This window comes from Limanda limanda, chromosome 15 (assembly GCF_963576545.1).
Source record: "Limanda limanda chromosome 15, fLimLim1.1, whole genome shotgun sequence".
Classification (NCBI taxonomy): Eukaryota; Metazoa; Chordata; class Actinopteri; order Pleuronectiformes; family Pleuronectidae; genus Limanda; species Limanda limanda.
In genome coordinates, this window is record NC_083650.1 from 5,834,606 (window position 1) to 5,855,928 (window position 21,323).

The 21,323-nt window shown below is 41.8% G+C and overlaps 1 protein-coding gene across 1 annotated transcript in view; it reads right to left on the reverse strand.

The window, feature by feature from the left end:
* cep170aa (centrosomal protein 170Aa) overlaps positions 1 to 20,065 on the reverse strand; it is a 38,842-nt gene extending 18,777 nt beyond the window's left edge. The window contains exons 1-7 of the mRNA XM_061087030.1: positions 20,023 to 20,065; positions 6,567 to 6,626; positions 6,235 to 6,371; positions 3,292 to 3,381; positions 1,709 to 1,787; positions 1,393 to 1,451; positions 1,044 to 1,275 (exon numbers count right to left, since the gene is read on the reverse strand). Of these exons, the coding sequence (XP_060943013.1) occupies positions 1,044 to 1,275; positions 1,393 to 1,451; positions 1,709 to 1,787; positions 3,292 to 3,381; positions 6,235 to 6,339 (565 nt within the window). The 5' untranslated portion in view covers positions 6,340 to 6,371; positions 6,567 to 6,626; positions 20,023 to 20,065. The remainder of the gene's footprint in view (positions 1 to 1,043; positions 1,276 to 1,392; positions 1,452 to 1,708; positions 1,788 to 3,291; positions 3,382 to 6,234; positions 6,372 to 6,566; positions 6,627 to 20,022) is intronic.
* Positions 20,066 to 21,323: the final 1,258 nt, after the last annotated feature.

Sequence of the window (21,323 nt, forward strand, 5' to 3'; positions counted from 1 at the left end):
TCCTGTGGCAAATTTGGACAGCACAGTAGAAAAGTGAGAGGAAACATAACTGAGAGAAAGAGGATAGACGCGCGACAAATAATTCCAGTCGGATTCGAACCAGCGATGTTACTCCTAAGACCACCGTGCCAGAGGACGCCTCATCCTGTATCAATTTCTCTCTTTTCTTTCCTATTCCTTTACTTTACTTTCTTTAAGTACCCCTTATCCTGAGATGTCTACACCTAATCACAGTGTATCCAGATAATTATAGATGCTCTGTGCCAAATCGAGTGCAGTAACTGCGGGTATTCTATATAAAAGCTCCTGGATGTATGTGCTCTGTGAGGTTTAATATCTGGGTGATGCCTGGTATTACAGTAATAATGCTGCAGGATTACATCCTCTAGAACCGCAGAGAGGTTGTCACTAAAACCGCGAGCAGTAGATAGGGTAACTTACAACACTGTATGAATATATTTGCTTGTTTTTGAGTGTGTGTGCCTTTGAATCGTACTCTATTTCAAGAGAAGTAGTTCTGGCATATGGGTTTGCATTATGCAGGCACTCTGACCCTGTTACTGCTAAGTCTGTGCAAGAACACAAGCCCCATGTGGCCTTGTTTCAACATCTGGAGATTACCCAGGCCCCCTGCTAGCACCCTAGTTTGATCAGAGATTATGAAGGACACCCTTAAAGACCTAAACTACACACATGATATCAAAAAATGACTGTTGGTGTGATTTTGAGCTTGTCCACCCCCTACTGGTCTGAAGTAAAACCCCAACACACTTTATATCACTATATTCTGTCTGAATTGTGTTTTCATGGAGAGGGAATCCGCCCTTAAATCCACGAGCACAGCTTGAAATCACACAAGCGTATATATTTTACATATTAACACAATTTCAAATGTTTTGAGTAAGTAAGGATGGACGTAATACAAACTGGAGAACAAATACCCATACACATAAAATCCTACATTCTATAAAAGGTGCTAACATGGCACAACAGACACTAAGATAAATGACAGACTTGCATTTCCCCTTCGCTCCGTTTCTCACCTAGAGTCCTGTCCTCTGCTTTTTGACCGTCCACAGGTTTAGATGGTGGCTCTTTAGAGGACGTGACCCCATCTGCTCCTCGGCTCTTCTCCACCGGCCTTGGGGCGCCACTACTGGGGGACTTAAGTGTTTTTGTTGGAGTCTTCATGGGGGACTTAGTGGTAGTGGTTTTAGTGGTTTCACCATTTGATGGCTTCTTGCCGAGTTGGAGTCCGCTTGTGAACTTTTCATGCTACAGGGAGATGAACAATACAACAATGGAGTATAAAAGCGCTGTGTATCATGGTGACCAGTGATACACAACTGTTTGTGTCAGGTTTTGTGTGTGTGTGTGTGTGTGTGTTCTTGCCTTTAGAGCCTCCTCAGGCACAGTGAGCTCTCCTCTCACCACCGTGAACAAGTTGGTATGTGAGACAGGTTAAGGAAATACTGGTCGTAAAGCAGAATTATGACAACATACAAACACACACTTCATTTACACAAATGCTAAAATAATGCAATCGCAATCTGTAAAATAGAAAACATTTTCATACAGTACACAGTTAAAATTGACCTCTTAGTTTAGAATTAAAATATAGATTCTAACATTTGAACAAGTGTTGGTATGATGTGACTAGTGGAAGTGTGAGGGCTACAGAGATAATATCAGAAAAGTGAAAGGATATCATATCCAAATCTCAGCTTGTCCTCCAACTTCAGAGTGATGTACATCTGCTCCTGGATGCGAACATCATTTACAAAGGTCTGCCGTGGCAAGGAAAAAGATTGTTTTTCAAAATCCAATACATAAAATAAAAAACAAAGTTATCTATCATTTACGAATGTGAACAGTTAAAATCTCTATTTCTAAGAAGCTTCAACACCACACAATTTGATTCACTTGAACAAGGAATTGCTTTATGTGAATAATTGTTTAGCAGAATTTTTAATATTTTGCTTTCTAGAGATCGAGTGGGAAAAACAACTCTTGATTCAGGATTTTCCTTTCGTGGTTTTAATAGTTTGGAAACTGTTACAATTAGGAGAACCTGCAAACTGTTGTCAGTGAGTACCTAGCATGCATGAAGCCATTGTGAGCAGCTGAATAGACTGATCCTGGTGTTACTTTATAAGAAACCAATCTATATAGAGTGTACTCAAAATGTAAGTCGCTTTGGACAAAAAAGCGTCAGCTAAATGACATGTAATGTAATGTAATATAGGCAGCACTGCTGTTGTAGTGAAATAGCTGAGACCAATCTCTTCCGATTCTCTGACTCAGCAGGAGAAAACTTCCTCTGAGTCCAACTGAAGATGCTGGACGGTTAATGACACAGCAGGAAGTGGCTCTGACTGCAGCTTCCTGTCTGACAGCTGGAGAGGATGTGAGGGCATTCTGCATGTGTCCAATCTGGTGGACTGTGAGTAAATGCTAAATCACCACACATGACTAACAGCAAGAGGGAACTGTGGATGTGTTTTACTGAACTACAACGTTAAAGACACACATGGAGGGATCTTAGATTTTTTTTGTTTTGACAGGTATTTTCTCTTTGAACCTGCGTAATCAACTTCAGCTTCACTTCAAGATTTGCCATATTTCCCAAAATACCTTTTAATCAGACCAAACCCTGTGTTTCTTCACACACAATCATCATTTAGGAAAGAAATCATAATATCATAACAACCCCATTTTATTAATTCTTTGAATAAAGTACGTTTACTTCCATGCATTCCATCTCTGCTGCTGCTGTGTTTACAAAATTTAGATTTTACTGTTGTCTTAATCTCTCTTCTAACATCCGTTTAAGAATGACAGCAGGTCTGAAGGTGTTTGGAGTTTTAGACAGAGTGACCCTTTGGTCAATATTTAAATCGCAGACTGTGCCCTGAAGTAGTGATTTACATAATTAGGTTTAGATTCAGATTGACCTTGGCTCTGATATAAATCTTCATCGACACAGAGATCGATTTGGTCGTAGTTCTATTGACTGGCAAAAACATGTCAACCTTTAACCCATCTCAAACACCCTCATCTACATCTACTTTTACCTTGAATGTCTTTAGGAGTTTTTTTTCTCTGTATCTCTTAATTTCTTGAATTCTCCATCGATCTTGCTCTGAACATCCTTTTTCCCCTCCTCCAGCTGGTTAAACTCATTCTCTTATCTTTCCCCATCCCTCATCCATCATGTGCCCCCCCCCCCCTCCTCTCTCCTCTTTTTGTCTGCCCTGTCCTCCTTCTGTCTTCTTTTATCTTTGTACTCACCCCATTCAGGCTGCCCAGGTCTTTGACCTTGTGCTCATCAGTTCCACCCTCATAGTTGATGACTGCATGCTGCTTATCCACGCTGCGGGACTTTAAAGACAAACACAAGCATTAACATTAACCCAGTGTCGTGCACTTAATGTAATAATTGAGATCTGGTCATTAAGATCTAATGGCGTTGGTTCTGAATATGCATCGGTGCAGCAACAAGGCTACAGAGAACTTGTGAAATGGAGGTATGAGCATCCTATGCTCAAAATGCAACCTTGTCAGTGAGTCTCAATGTTACTATGTATGATATCTACTGTGATATCAACTCAAATCCTTGTCTGCAGGTATTTCAATGTCTCAGACTGCCCACATTCTACTGACACCTCCTCATTCACGCACAGCTAAACACAGGCACACACAGATGCACATATAAATACACACAAAGGAGAACAGTGGTGTAATGAAGGGCTGGAAGTGAACGTATTGATTTTCTATGGTGTCCAAATATGAGACCATCAGCTATTTTGAGGATAAATTGCAAACAGTGTATCGTGGAATCTGGCGTTGTGGAAATTCCCTCTCATGTATCAATGTCACACAATTTATGCATCATCACTGACTTGCAAAAAAATGTGCTGTCGTCTCCAAATACCTTGTTTGAGTGCCCTTCAGATCCTTCAGTACAACAAGGAAACTTGTTCTGGAGTTGTTTGTTTTTATTGTTTGCATTAGCTATTTTAATTATAATTTCAGTGAATTAAAATAGTTCAGAATTTCTGAGAAAATAAGATATTTCTCAGTCAATAACTCCCAACCTTTTTCAGCTCCTGTCTTCTCTAATACCAACTCAATGCAGTGGTTATATCAGATAAACTATATCCGATACACGTGAGTAAAACTGAATCACTTTGTCTGACTCAGAATCTCAGATTCAGTCGTCAAATGACTCTTCCCCCTCAAACCAATCACTAACTACAAATGGTAACTGGATGTTACACTCAAGCTGGAGTCATTGAGGTGTCAAGATAATTCTAAATTAAAACCAAGGGAAGCAACGCTATAGAGACACCATTTAAACAGATTATTGTGGTGAGACTAGGTGAGATCAAACATGATAGAAAACAACTGAGCTGTTTGTTGTACCTCAGATTACTTGGGCCGACTAATGGGGTTACAGATAATACTCACCAGCTAAATTTAACTTAGAACACAAACATGGAGTTGCTCAAAGCAGCGAGAAGAAATTACACGACACATCTAAAGTGTAAACTTGTTCATAACTTTGCTGCCAAGAACTAAATGAAAATAAGAAGAGAGAGAGAAAAACACACACACACAGACTTCAGACCAGTTGCGAAATCCTCAATGACTTATTTTATCCAGTTCATTTCTACCCAGTGTAAAAATATCTATGGTTCAAGCCTGGTGACTCTGTTCCTGTATTTACTTTGCCTTCCCTTTTCCGATACACAAAAAAGATGAATGTATTCCAGCCACAGTTTGTGAATGGTAGAACTGTCACAACTGTATGTGTGTGAGATCGATGGCAAAACAAGCAGCGGGTAAATTTAGCAAGACGACACAAAAACAATGTAACACCGATCATTCTCAGTCTGCAAATGAATGTTTGTGATGAATGTCACATGACAAGAAGCCCCTTGTCTAGCCATGTGATGACGCCATGGCTCATTAACGCAGTCACACGGAGGACAACTGTAAGGAGCTGCTCAGAACGCACACATACACAAAGCTGAACATGTCCTCAATTTGAAATATTTCCCTTATCTATAACTCCCTATCCTTCAAAAGACATCTCTAGGATAGGAATAACCGAAACACAGAAACACAGAAACATTCACACGCAGGAACAGTATATAGATCACTCTACATGCTTTAGTAAATGGTTCTTATTACTGCTCTCTTGAAGTCTCCTCATGAAAGAACATGACTGTGAGAGAATGTAGGTCAACTGGGCAATAACAACAACAGTCATCAAGAGACAACATTTCCTCCAGGATTCAAAAACTTTCAAAAAGAGACAAACCCAACATATCAATGGAAACAACTTCACTGCTGGATTCACATTGAAAAGTGAAGTTTCATTACAAAAAAATTCTAAATGGTTTCTCAGTTCTGCTGCAGACACACCACCACCATATAATATGTCAGTGGCACAATAACTAAGCAACGCTGTTCAATTGAGATTGACAGATAATTCTTAATCTTGTAAACAAAATCTCACCACTAGAAGAAATGAGACAACAATAAACATGACTCCTTCAAGCTCTCAAAAAATGGAGAGATTGTGTGAAACAATAGAAACAAAGAAAGAGAAAATGGATAAACATCAATGAGTTCTGAGTGTTTTCTTGACTGTGTGACAGGCACTGGGACCAGTAAAACCTTCCCTTAGATGTAAAGTCACAACAGAGGGTGCTGCAGTAATAGATGCACCCCCTAACCAACTACTACAACTGACTCAGCCAGATAAGATGTAACTGAAGAGGTATCTGCCCCACTTTCTATTAATAGTGCAGAAGTACACATGAGTACACAACGTGGTCTATGGAGTCAAGACACCATTTCAGTACACACAATGAGGAAAACACGCACACAAACATGCAGACATATAAATGTGTCTCTGTCAGGCTCAGTAAATTATCAGATCAGTGAGAGGTCAACATTGTTTTTATTTGATTGAGAGGAATCTAAATGAGAGTCAGGCTTCATGTGTTATCAGTTATCATATTATCTTGAAACCTCTTCATGTTTAACTCACTAAGACTCACTAACAGGATGCAATGAGACAGTATTTCTTTTCTTTGAAGAGCCAGGGCAGGAGAGCAATTTCTCAAATGAGATTGAAAGTGAAAACATAACTTGTCCGTTCCGCTTAACTGAGACTGATGAGGCGGCTGTCAGGGGAGAAATCGGTGTGTCACATGCTCTCACCTGTAGCATGAGCTCACAGTCATCCCGGCCGACGAAAATCATTTCCCGTGGCAGTCGGTGGCGAGTGCCCCCGCTGCTCACCAGGAACCAGGAGGTCACACTCATCTCTGCGACCTGCTGCTGCCTCTGGTTCACACCTACTGGGACAAGAGCAAATACACAGATGTATTTTCTGATTAAATAATGTCAGTATGTCAAAATCACATTAAGTTAAATCCTTACATTTCTGAAATAGTTCTGGAAGTTAAGTTGTATATCAGAATGGAGGCAAATTAGAATAATTGGTACATATATTTGTCTTTAAGTGTATTTTGTTGAGTTGTACTACACACCTCTGGTCCAGGTAGCTCACTGCTGATAGACCACTGACAGCACAACACCGCTAGGCCATCCTGAGAAGAGAAGAAACAGGGAGCTTTAGGTTTCTTATCTTTTCTTTTCAGTTCACACTCACATATGCAGGCAAACATATTCAACCTCTTTGCATCACGATATGCTAAACAGTGATGTATGAAAGAACATATTAAAAGCTATGAAGAGCTAAGCTCCAGAATCGTATGCAAATTGCAAACAAAGCACTCGAGATATATTAAGTCAAAAACTCCATCTTGCTTCATTTTGCTTTGCAGCGAGGGGGAATGAGATGGAGTGGGCGGTCTTGCAATGCGATGCCACATGGTCTGCGCCTGAAAGTGAACACTGAGCCAGCCAGTGAGATGCGCCCCTCTCTCTCTCTCTCACTCTCTGCCCGCCCTGATCATTGCCAGATGTTAGAGGAGGAAGTGATGTAGGAATGTTGGCCGGCCTCACCAGCAGGACGTTTATGTTCCCTCCCTCCTCCCCTCAGTCTCCCTCAGATGAGCAGAAAGGAGGTCAGCCTTTCTCAGACTTTCTAACTGCTCAGCCCTGGAAGGCCGACGCTCGGTAGAACTAACATTCAGCCGGCATGTTATCAGTGTGCAGGGTTTCAAAACTTTATCTTAAAAAAAAGAAAGAATTCAAAGCGTGACAAGTAGCATCAGCAGAACATTAACATTATCATGTCGACCTACAGTATCAAGGACCAAGTGTATAGTAATCTAATATATTTTAGGAATTTTTTGGCCTACAATTCAGATTATTACATTTTTCAAGACTTTTTATAACCCTGCAGTAACCCTGTGTATGACTGACTGGCTACTTAGCATGTTAGTAGTTTGGTTTAATGGCTTGATGAGAGTGCGGCGGTCAGACTGAGCAGATGCATGCAACATTTTTCAACCAAAAACTTTTTCACAATTGAATTTTTAACCCTGTCACACGATGGCAACTTGTCCGTTGTGAAAAGTTTAAACCAAGGTTTAGACTGTTTTAATGCTTCTCATAATTATTTATTTCTAAATTAAAAACAGCTTTCAAACGGAAGCATTTCATGGTAATTTCATGTGGCATAAAATAACGGGAGCTACGTCGCGTGGAGAAAATGCCAAGAAAAGCCCTTCAGAGAAGGAATTACAGATTATTGAGCTTAGCTCCTGCTCACTTGACCTCATAAGTACTTTGTATACCAACTCCATAATCCCCCGGGTAACATTTTAATCAACCGCACACCTCTGATGGTTCTTTGCATGACGCTGTTGGGAACGTGACTGTACTAACAGTTGTCTGTGATGTCAAACGGATCAGCGTTTCATTTCATTCCAGTAACACTTTAATGTGTGAAGCCTTTAATGTAGAACCGAAGAGCTGAAAAGTACTGTGACAATAATAAAGTAATCTGTTGCAACACACAGCCACAGGTAAGTCTTTCTTTGAAATCTATTTTTGTCATTTTTGCTTTGATGTGAATAGCATTATGAAATATGTGGGCTAAGAGAGACAGGAATACATGGAAATGTAAGATTAGTTGCATTTATAAAAGGACCAAACTTGTGAATTTCCTATTCTTGTGAAAAAAGAAAATGTAATAAATTAAATTATAGTAACAAAGGACTCAAACGTCACCTTTCATCATTAATATTTATATGACCACATGACCCATTAAACACTACAGATATATAACTAATATTGAGTTTGGATGCCACAGTGCATACAACACACTTTGAATGCATGCATCAGAGAAAGCAGAACAACAGCACTATAATTATCTGTGGTCGTCCCTCCTCGCTGTAACCAAACCATCAGAGAGCCTCCTGTCTCCATAACCACTGCACACTCACACACTGCAAGGTTAATGAGAGTGCGGTTGAGGAACCTGAATACGATGCATACCAGCCTGTGTGGGGCCATCAAAAAGAACCTTCTCGCTACAACCCATGAAAGCAATAGCACAGCTGGAGGAATGCAGTGGTTGGTCTGACAGAGGAGGTGCAGCTGAGAAGGAAATAATGTCTGTTTGACATGTGCTCATTAAAGGCCTCATGATAAAACAGTGAATTAACCCAAATTATAAAAAAATATACATTTTCTCATTTGAAATCTAAGTGATGTCAATACAGATAGTTTAGTCTAGATATTGACATATATATCTCTCTCTCTCAGACTTACAAGAGAGGTAACTGGAATAACTTAAAACATTAAATGTTCCCCTGGTTGGCTTATGTCAAATATACTCGCTCCAGCCAACAAAGGGTTAACATTGCTGCTTATGTTTGTTGCATATGAAAGCAAAAGACCATCACAAATGTAAAGCAATCTGAAAACATCACCTTGGGTTATGAGACATTGATCCTTCTAAATAATGGTAATAGACATTTTCTGTGTTTGTATTGAAAACAAACTGAGTGGAAACAGTCCTGGTTCCCACTCATCTCCATTCAGCATCATTGTAGCTGGGACTAATAAAGAGGAATAGTGACCTCATGGTTTTGGCAGGAAATCCCACACCCTGAACTACACTTAATCTATCTTCCACACCACACACAGACACACACAGAATAAAGGAGTGAAAGGGGAGGATTATTCCAAGATGACTGTGAATTCTTTGTACGGGGGAAGAGGGAAAGGGCAGGAAGCCTGCACGGCACTTCCTATGGCGGACACTCATCTATGAATCAAATCAAGCAAGTAGTTAAATTGGAAAACCCCACGTCATCTGCAGTGAGGGTGGAAGAGGGATAATAAAGCAGTACTTTCGATCAGCAGTGACTAATTGTTGTTACAGCCATGATTCCGCTCTCTGGCAAAATGTTATTTAAGCCGACGTCTGTTTTTTCAACAGTTGAAATCTCTTCCCGCCATGATGACCAAGCCACTCACAGATATAAGCTGGTGGGATTCAGGAAGTTGGGTCAGTGAGCACCAGTTAATTCTGTGTCATCGGCTCATGTGTTTCTCTGCACATGGCTGCTGCTGCTGCTGCTGCTCTCCACGTAGCATCTGGCTCCAGTGAGTGTCCCGGGATGATGCAACAGCTTCTACTCATCTGATCTTTCTCTCTAACCTCCCAGACCGTTATACAGCACCAACATAACCCCGATAGCTGACTCACACTACATCACAAACACAAACACACACGCTGACAGCTGCTATGTGGAGCCTCCGCACACACATTTACTGACACTAAGCAAACAAGAGCGAGATAGACGGTGAGAGAGAGAGAGAGAGAGAAAGAGAGAGAGAGAAAGAGATGGACAGACAGACGGACAGAGAGACAACTCATTCTCCCGCAATACACATTTCCGCTTGGTCTTATGATGAGAGCCAAACTTAGCCCTAGTAAGGGTGTGGTTGTCTGCCTACATTGTAAAAATGGAGCTTAATCTCAGTGTAACGGCCCCCCGCTTCTCCACACAAACGCTGAGTCTCTTGAACTGATGTTACACGGCTCTTTATTCTCACATCTGGTTTGCCGTAGTGACACCGTAAAACTGTAATGACAGTTACAAGTTACAAAGATTTTAATCATTAAAACCAAACACGAACGTTAAAATACAATGAACAAACAAATCGCCACGTGAGACATCTGACTCGTTAACGTGACAGCGACTCCCTTCCGCACTACCCGCAGCAAAGTAAATGGGACCAGCTTCCTTACCTCGTTCCGCTTGGCGAGGGGTGTTAAGCTAAAGTTGTTTGGATGGTTCTTTCGGTCCGAGAAATGCCGCAAAGCTGGCGTCCGGTTTGGTTTCCTATCTGTGCCGGGCTGACGGCAGGGATTTTATTGCACTGGGGCGGAAACGAGGGATCAGGTGTGTCGAATAAAACCGTCCGCTCCTTTGCTGCAGGTAACTATGCGAGGGGAGTCGCTACGTGTAAAAGACAACGAAAATAACCCAAACCGTAGTTGAACATAAGAACAATATATAGCCCAACCCTAAAATAAAAGAATAAAACAGTCTGCATAAACTGGCCGGTTTTGCTGACAGTTACACTCCCACCAAATCCTGATATAAACATTTTAACCGACTGTGCTATACAGGATTTCTAGAGCATTTAATGGCCCTTTCAGCTAAATATCTAGGAGTGTAATGTCCTTTTAATTACTCCTCATGCAGGCAAGTGGGATGCCTACGACCACAGGTATTACATGTATGTCGCCCTCTACAGTCTTTATTGATGTGTCCCTTCCTTAGGCAACCAAAACAGAGGCGGTTTTCGTGGATGAATGCCCTTTTATCTTCCAAAGATTTCGCAGCGAAAGAAGGGCACCTGACGATGCCATGCGTTTCATCTTGGCAGAGCACACATGGGGGTCTTCCCCTATAATTGGCCGTTTCAGGTGCATCTCGGGTGGCGTACTTTAATTGGGCAGTTGAATTGAGGGATCTGGCTTCCTTCTCGACTGTGGGATTAAAGTTCATCCAATGTGGGAAGGTGATAGGGTTGCAAGATATCGGGGCCTCTTTGTTCAGGAACGCTGTGAAACTTTTGAAATCAGGGTAATCCCCCGCTTTATACAGGTTATCGTCGACGATTCGGCCCCACTTTTGTACAATCCAATCAGGTAGTTTTTGAAGTAGCTTGTGGTTTTCTTCGCAATCATTCAAGATGGTCAAACCTTTAACGTGTGGGATTGCCTCTGCGCAGCCTTGGAGAAAGTCTGTAAAATCTCTCAGTGCTAACGGATCAGTCGCACTGATTTTGGGCCATCTGGCGAGCTTGTCTCTGAAGGCCTTTTGAACAAGGAATGGGTTTCCGTATCTCTCATGTAGGACTTTCCAGGCACCTGTATATGCGTCCTCAGAGTTCCTATAGAAGAACCCTTCCACTGCTCTGCGGGCTTCTCCGACGAGGTAGATCTTTAGATAATACATCTTCTCGCTTGGTGAGAGAGGTTTCTGATCGATAAGGGTTGTAAAAGACATCTTCCAATCAGTGAACTTCAAAGGATCGCCATTAAACGTTTCTGGCTCCGGTACAGGCAAGCGATTTATGCTTAGTGCGCTTGCTATTGCTTGGGCCAGAGAGACTGTATCTTCAGATGTTGTTGCTCGCAAAGGTGCTAGTCGAGGTTGAGATGGTGAACCATTTGAATTTAGCCGAGCTTCATATCTGGTCTCCTGGTGAGCAGCGACTGATTCATGGTTCATCCCATCTTGGCGGACATCTTCGAAACTGTTATATGCTCCTACTCTAGCAGCTGCTACCTGGACTTCCTTCTCTGCCTTAAGCTGCTGCAGGTTCCTCCTTTCCTCTTCTAGCTTTGATTGTCTCTCTGTCCTTTTCCGCTCCAATTCGGTCAACATGGCCGCCTCTTCAAGTTTCCGTTCATCTTCCAGTCTTCTGAGCTTGGATTCCTGGGATAGAATGTCTTTTGTTGCCTTTAGCTCCGCTTGCTTGGCTGCGAGCTCTGCTTCTGCGTCTTGTCGTTTACTAGAGCTTGTTGAAATTGCATTTGATTGGTCTGAGTTCCGTGATGTTTCTGAAAATGCGGTTTCAGTATTTGTAAGTCCAAATATGGAGCCATGATCTTCCTTACTCAGCACTATTCTCACTCTCTCCTTCTCGACTCGTTCATTATAGTTGCCATAGATGTTGTCTCTGCGTTTACTCACAAGAGCAAGAATTTCTTCAGTCAGAGCAGAGCAGGTGTCCATTTTACCAACGATATCTGGGGTGGTGGTTTGGCTGCATACAAGTGCCTCATAATGATGGCTCACCACATCATGGTTTGTGCAAATTTTTCGTTGGATTTTATCGAGGTCATCTGGAGAGCAGTAGTTTTTCATTTCAGTCCGAACTTCTCTTGCTGACAATTTCCAGGACTCATAGGCCGAATAGAAAGTATTTTTATGCAGCTCTCGGATGTTCTCAGGAATTATTCTTTGCCACGAGCCTGGTCTGTCTTGATGCATGGGAACTGATTTACTTGTTGCTGCTGCTTTAAGTGACATTTTATTTTACTTGCGTTGTTAATTTGACCTTCGGACCTTAATTTTTAGGTGTGATATGCAGTGTGCCTGAATAGAACCTCTGCAAGTAGTCGCTTTAATTTAGTAACTGCTATTTCTTATACCAGACATTTGCAAAACAGTTGAATACTCAGAGTTTTAGCACAAAAACAGATGCAACCTAAATATCCTAAGTAAGATGGGCACAAACAAAAGAGGATGCGCTGTAAGTATGCTTAGAAAATTATACTAGGCAATTTAAACAGTGTTTACGCTCCTCATAGACAACAATAAATAATGTTAGTTGCAACATGACACACACAATTACCATTGGTCGTTAAAATCATCATCATTATTTAGTGATCAGTTTTGACTTCAAGAAAGCAGGAAAGTTCACAACATTTTTGTATTTACATATGTAAATGCTTCATTAAATTTGCATATAGTCTCTCGTGCGTGCGCCTTTGATGCGTTGTCCGGTCTTGTCTGACGGTCGATTTGTAAGTTTTGTGTCTTCGGGTGACGACACGAGTCAGGAAGACGTTTCGTTGTAGCCTCGAGTTTTACTGTAACGGCCCCCCGCTTCTCCACACAAACGCTGAGTCTCTTGAACTGATGTTACACGGCTCTTTATTCTCACATCTGGTTTGCCGTAGTGACACCGTAAAACTGTAATGACAGTTACAAGTTACAAAGATTTTAATCATTAAAACCAAACACGAACGTTAAAATACAATGAACAAACAAATCGCCACGTGAGACATCTGACTCGTTAACGTGACAGCGACTCCCTTCCGCACTACCCGCAGCAAAGTAAATGGGACCAGCTTCCTTACCTCGTTCCGCTTGGCGAGGGGTGTTAAGCTAAAGTTGTTTGGATGGTTCTTTCGGTCCGAGAAATGCCGCAAAGCTGGCGTCCGGTTTGGTTTCCTATCTGTGCCGGGCTGACGGCAGGGATTTTATTGCACTGGGGCGGAAACGAGGGATCAGGTGTGTCGAATAAAACCGTCCGCTCCTTTGCTGCAGGTAACTATGCGAGGGGAGTCGCTACGTGTAAAAGACAACGAAAATAACCCAAACCGTAGTTGAACATAAGAACAATATATAGCCCAACCCTAAAATAAAAGAATAAAACAGTCTGCATAAACTGGCTGGTTTTGCTGACAGTTACACTCAGTATAGCTGCATTAAAACATACCACAGCAACAATCTACTGTGTTAAGAACAACATGTTTGCACTATGTGCATTAATTTAATTGGGAAACAGAAGGGAGAAGAATAATGACAATGTCAAACATCCTATCTTGCTGCTGATAGATAAAGTATACTACTGATGAAAGAGAAAAGCTTCCAGGCACTCACTGTTATGAGCGTTCATGTCTGGTTGGTGTTTCCCAGGAGAAATCCTCCTGTAGACACGAGATTCTGCACTTCGTGTTTACAGCATCAGCTAAACCTGATTGTTCTGATATAAATAGCACTCAGTGGATACAGCAGCTTGAGCAGTGATAGCCCCCCACCCCCCGGCTGAGCAGACAGAAAAAAGGACAGAGACTACTTGGTAACAAAGATAATGGCAAAAATATACAATACTTAACAACTTAAATCCTTAAGATCCGAGAGCTTTAGATGTTTATATTTGCTGATAAACACCGATATGAAGACTTTTATGTTATAGGATAAACAATGCAAAAAACATGCAAGTATTTATCATATACATAAACAGTTATGTTATGTTATCATTATTCTACTTTAATTAATGTTCTTTATATTTGTTTAAAGGTGTTTATAAAACTGTTTAAGCCGCAATTTAATTTATTTGTCTTAAGAGCTCGATAATCGTAGGAATCATTTCCATTATCTCTCTTTTTAATATAGCCAATATATTGATATCGCCATCAACCCCTAAAAATCTTCTTCGGTCAGGCTTCAACCTTTCAAACACTTTGTGTAAGACCTGGAATTCGGGTTCTGACAATAGAACTGTAATCGATATTGTAGCTTTGCAACCAGGGAAGAGGATAACAAAGAGGGAACGTGATGGTAGACAGCACCTTGGAGGTATAAGCAAAGACAATAACAGAAAAAGCACATTGAAGCAGCCCCATTCTCTTGAAAATGCTGGGGTAAGGTCAGTTAGGTTCTTTCAAAGTCAATAGATAATAGACAAGGGAGGACGAAGTGGTCTAGCAACCCCGGAGGTGCTCTGGGAGCAAAGACGCCTACAGACCCTGAGGGGTGTAAAGAAAAAGAAAAAACAGACAACAGATTCCTGGTGAGACAACCTTATACCCTCTGGACAGACAAACGGACAGACAGGCAAAGGCTTGTCTGGTCCCCAATGGTTGATTCTACTGTAGATTCACAGACATAAAAGTGCTCAGTAGAGGAGGTATACAATCTATTGTTCCCTCATACGCGTTAGGAAAAGACCGGTAACAATATACCAGACACTTATAACAGGCTGAACTAGAACGGCCTTCAGTTGGCTGTTTATCTCCACCAACGCCAAACAGTCTGATGGATCTGGATTTTTATTTGGATTTGCTTTATCTCTTTTCAAATGATGATGATGGACACGTAAACAAATTGTACACAACAAATAAATATACCTAGGGCCGCCGGTCAATAACTTAACTTCTGTTCCACAGCAGTTTAATAATACAGTACTTTGGAAAAGTTCTGGGTGCACAAAGGAGCCAGCTCCAGGGATGTCAGTCTGAAAGGGTTTGATTCCTTTTGACATTTGAATCAAGTTGGCCTACTTTACCTCTACTCATAAATGAAAAATAGCCAACAAATATTCTGTTGAAGGGAACTCCTTTGACTTTCTATCCCAAAGAACCGATTTGCTCTGTCAAACCACTCAAACCTGGAATGACTGTAATCATGGTAATTTGTCAGCGAAATCTTCAACAACTGCCGCGGGCTGAAATCTTTGATAAGTATGTCTGTACTTTGAGGTTGTCATCATGAAGGCTTGTTCACAGACCTGAGGCTAAATGTTTGAGTATCACAGCCAAGCGTGCTCCAGCTTCCACACACTGAAAGTACGCTGAACATTTTGACATATACACATATTTTAGCTTATTTCAGACATGAACTCTGGAAAATGTGATGTTTTCTGAAGCCTGCCTTTCACATACGTGTACACATAGACTACACAAACACATTCAAAACACTAGATCATTATGTGAAACATTAAGTTGAGTAATGGCGTCTGGGTAGAGCACACAGGAGGCAGGACATAACTCATAATTCGCATAATTCCGCTGCGGACATTACACATTTCTACATGGCCTGCGGCAATTGACATTTTAGTCTGCGTCTTCTACCTTCATGGAACCTCTATTTCCTCCAGAGATATTTGTATTCTTCCAGTTTTGCGTCCGTCACATGTTAGAAACGTTGCTCATGAACAACAGCATATTAATAATGTGTATCAAATGGAAAAGACATTGCATGACACTCTAATGGGTCATAATTTCCACACATATGCTTTTGTGAATCTAAATCCAGCAAGTTAAAAGCTAACCCTTACCTATGTAAAGTGTCACTAAGGGAAGAACATGTGTGCTATTTAATGATACAACTAAAGAGTTCATAATATATACAACCAGATAAAGACTATACACCAACATTAATCTCTTTATGACAGGACTACAGCACCATGCAGGGGATAATAAATCATTATGGTGTCAGCATAAAACTTCAAGCCTGCAGAAACCTGAGTGTATATGTGCATGTCTGGCTATGTGTGTTAATGTGGCTTATATGGGACATGCAGCATGTGGGTTGAAAAAAAAAACTGCTCCGTGCAGCAGAAAAGACCATATGGTGCTGAAAAGAGTCCGCACACATCACATGGTGAGAGGAATAAACAAGCAAACACCTCCATTTAGCCAGCACCCGTCCAGCCTGCTTCATTGTTATTACCATACACAACCGAGCAAGCCCAGGGCCTTAAGAAATAAACCCTCCACAAGCTAAGTGACACACACATGGAAAGTTCGATTTCATGGATGTTGAGAAATTTAAAGCATTATAGTAAAAAAGAACAGTCTGTCCTCCCACACTATCTGAAGAAGGGACGTTATTCTTCCTATGGAGTGTAAGAGGGGAAAACTAGCACTCTGAACGAACTCCAGTTCATTATTACTATCAATCCGAGAGAATTAATGGAGAATATGCCCTGCAGCATAGATTTTGTCAGCGTACAGGAATGATTCTTGAGTCATGTGAGCGTGGAGTACATTTTCAGATAGAAAAAGAGATAGGCTGGGAGGGATGGTTTTCTGACCAGGACATGGCAGTGGGATATAAATAAAAGTGGTAAACTGAGACTTCTACATCAAAATGTTGGAATATGAAATATGATATTAAACTCCATCTTGCCAGACATCATACTATGCGCTTGTGGCCGAACCGCGGAGCTTTGGCAGCAATGGAAGTGTCTTGGTTGAGACGGCAACGAGAAGTGACAATGGCAGCTCCTATACAGGTGTCGAAAACGCGGGCATAGCATTAAGAAACTTCATTCAACAACTGCTCAATAGTATTTGCTTTGAATTTAGATACCGAATTCAGGTAATTGAAATGTATAGTCTAACAGTGGACCAATCTTAGTCTTCTCCAAAAAAACATTTATTAAAGCCAAGGTTTGCTCTGTCTGGTCGGGGGGTCTCGTAGCCCTGTGTGGCCCCTGCTGAGCTCATAATGACCGACCCTTGGCCCTTTGAACAGTTTGCATATTAGTGTTTGGCCAACTCTGCCACGTTGATAATGGCACCAACATTACACTGCCCACAGCGGCAACCTCACTAGCAGCAGACAAAAATAGTGAACACAACTCTCTCACCCTGAAATCCACACTGGCATTTAGTAGAAGGGGAAAAAACATCACCGTTAGCATAACAGGACAATCAGCGGGGAGACAGGAGAGATAGGAATAGAAACTGCCAAAATACAAGATCAATATCTGCAATGGAGAGAAGCACAGAATACCGGAAACTCACAAGGGAATATGTTACACCCCGAAACAGATGTGAGGTTCATGCTGTTTTATTTCTCATTTTTAAGAAGTTAAATGGAAGGAAAATAAAGTCAGACCCGCCCTTGATGTTCCATAACAAGGAAGAAGCTGATGGTTACATCGTTTTTCTTGTTTTCTGCTCTGCTTTCCCATTTTTCCATTTAATCACAGACTTCACCTCCCTTGTTTTTTCTCTCCGGCTCTGCACTCAAGCAGGAGCTGCATCGGGCAGAGCTATGCGACTCTCATAACCCTTTTATCATTTCTACTCTTGCAGATTACAAAAGTGAGATTCGCAGCTATATTTAACCATAGACTCCCTGATACAAAAACCCTTTTAAAGACGGCTTGAAATGAATACAGTACATTAGTATATTAAGTTTCAGGCTGGGTTGTTGTTTTCAGTCGCAAAATAATAGTTCCTGACCACTGAAGTCAAATGAACTCACTTCCTTAACTTCCTACTGCACACAATAGCCATGGGGAGCCCAGACAACAAAGTCCACAATCCCAAATACACACTTCAACAGAAAACAGGTTCATAGTCTTCATGCAATCCTCTATGACACACTGCTCATTCAACACCAGGCTATAGGGATTGTGTTACTGTACCACGCACAAGTTGTATCAGATGAGAGATGACAAGTTGCAGAGATGAAAAAGAAAGATATTTCCATTTTCTGAGTTCAACATTAAAAGGTAAATAGTCAACAAAGTGATATTGTAGACTGAGTGTGATCATTAGCTTTGACAGCTTGGTGACTGAAGGAAATTCTATAAAGTAAAGTTTTCCAGTTTTCACAAGAAAAACAGATTCAACACACGATAACTTCAACCAAAACCTGTTTCTATTCGCTCACATTGTTTCCAATGTTATTGTCAGTGCTTAATTAAACTGTGTTAATGGACACATTAGGCGTCCGGCTGAGCTGCAGCTGACCGAGCGTCCTGTGACACTGACACAGTTTTTAAAAATGCAACTGAATGGAGAGGGAAGAATAACGCCGGCAGTCAAATAAAGAGAGAACACAAAGTAGTCTGGAAAGAGGAAGGGTCCGAGCGAGGAAGAGGGGAAAAAGGAAAGGAAAGAGTCAAACCGGACTAGATGGTTTTGTCTGGACATTCTATGGCTCAAACCCAAATAAAATTTGAATTCTTGCAGCTGAGGGAGGAGGAGGAGACTGTCCAGTGTCAACTGAAGCTCTTGAGCTTTCCAAGAATACATCAGGCTGGTATGAGGACAGCAAACTGTGTGTTATAAACCCTGAACAGGAATGTGCTGGTACCTTTTACCCTTGAATGCAATTAAAGAAAAGGTTCAAGATAATTTAATAAAATCCTGCTGCTTCTGCTGCTGCTATGAATAGACGTCTTTGTTTCCAGTGTTTGGGACAGTTGAGAGTAATTTTGGTATTTGTCCTTAATCTGTTTCAAGCATTCGCACCATCGTCTTTAACCAGATAATAACAACAACACTTACTTTTGTACAAGGCACAAAACAGGGACATCTTGTAAGATCTCTTGCCGGTGAAAGACGAAAATATTAAAGATGCCATCATGCATTTACACCAAACAACTTTTATATCTCATGTGCTGATGACAGCATTACTGCAGGTCGACACAAAGAGAGCGGATGCATGTAGGCCAGCTCCATCTACATCTGCCCCATGAAAACAAAGCCTGCACAGAGAAGAGGAAGAGGAGGAGGAGGAGGAGGAGGGGGTCCGGCATCGGGAGACACACTGCAGCCACCTCACATAGAGAAATACCTGCTCATGCAAACCCACTCCTCGGTAAAATAACAATATAAACACCCTGGATGAGGCTCCAGAGGATGGAGTGTGTTTCCAGTGGGTGAAGCACAAAGCGAGTGGCCGTCAGTGATGTGCATCCTGTCTGCACAGCCTCCTCCATGCGGCTGCGGGAGGATGCGACCAACACCGGGTCAATAACACACAATAGCACCACAGACACTTAATGGGACCAGTGCTTGATTCTCCATTTTCATGTATTTTATTATTTTTGTGCAAAGTGTCCATGTGGCTGTAGAACAAGGCGGAGACAGGCTGGTCACACCGCTGCTGACAATAGCAGCCTCCCGGTTAGCCAGCACACACCGGGGCAGATTTCCCGTTATATTATATATATTATATATTTTTGTACTAAAAAGGTTGCTCGTCAATTTCCATTCACGTCACGAAGCTCTTAAATCTAACGAGTATAATTTATTATTTTACATCACCATTAAAAAAAACACACACACACACAGGCTCCAATAGATGTGCAGCAGAGTCAGGGGGGGGGGGCGACTCTTCTTTCCCCATTTTTCGTATCTTGCGCGTATACTTCACGAGCCTGACGCCAGGCTAGCTTTAAGAGCACCGCTAGCCACGTACTAAACGCGTTGTTTTCCGTATAAAAGTAAAAGTCCCGCTCCTCACTTACCCCGTGTGTTCCTTCTCCGGCGGTGGGTTCGCCGTTGAATGTGTGTGTCCGTCTGTGTGTGTGCGTGTGTGAGTGTGTGTGTGGAGCCCAGCCCTGCCTCTGCCGCTGCCTCTGCCACCGCTCCCGCCGCTCCCAACGCGTGGAGAGAAGCGTCAACGCGGCGGAAGCGACAAAAACAGGAGCACCGGTCGTGACTGTCAAAGTAAAAGCAGAGTGGGGACAGCAGCATGCAGGAGGGGGGCTCCTGAGCTTAAGTGTAAATAAGTAGGCTGACGTGGTGCACAACAATAATCTGGGGCCCATATGTAGTAAATGCAGCCTCTCTGCCCCCCCCCCCAACCCCCCTGGGCTTTTGAACAACACAACCATTGTCACGCCTACACAAATAACTGAATCAGCAAGTAAACACATGCGTCAGTGGTGGTGACTAATGCGATCATAAGTGAATAAAGTGTTTCAGCTAAATTTCTCATCGTGCTTTAATAAAAGCATGAGCCAGTTTTCCAGAACAGATTTTTAAGATTGAGATGGAAACTCATCTTACTACGACTCTACTATATGTTTTATTTGCAGGATTACCTAAAAAAAAACATATTATCCAGTTTGTGTACAGCATATGGATTTATTAAGAAAGTTATGAGATACATCATGGTGACACTTTTTTTGTTAATGTTGTTTATATGGGGCAAAATGAACTGGGAATAAAAATTATACGATTATTAAATAAGATAAAATAAGATGATTGTCAATTAGTGTTATCTATGTTGGGCTATAACTGATAAACTGTTGTTTTAAACGACTCCCTAATATTATGGTTAATTGGGGATGATGAAAAATAGAAAACTAAAATACAAATTAATGCAAATGAGGTGCAATGAAAATGCAGCACAGATGGCAGAGAGGCTGACATCACTGTGCACAGATTAGCCCAGGGGCTTATGGATGTCGTGCCTATATAGAATACATCTCATCTGATCCATCTTTTACTTTCGAAAGCAGATGTCGTAACTTCCTGTGTTTGGGTTTCTGCTTGTGCTGAAGCTCCTGCGTCTACACTTCCAACTGTGGCCGCTTCCAGCTCGACCCGGAGCCACAGGATCCCGGTGGGGCGGGTTTCCTGCACTCACTCACTGGTCACGCTTCAGGGTCGTTTGCTCGTCCCATCCGCTTTACATACAGTCTATGGTCCCATCCACATGTTCCTATAGTTTCTACTGTAAGTAAACGCAGTGCCTCCTGCAGGATGAGTGCATCCAGAAGCAAAACAACTATGGAAACAACCACATTAATGAAATGCCAGA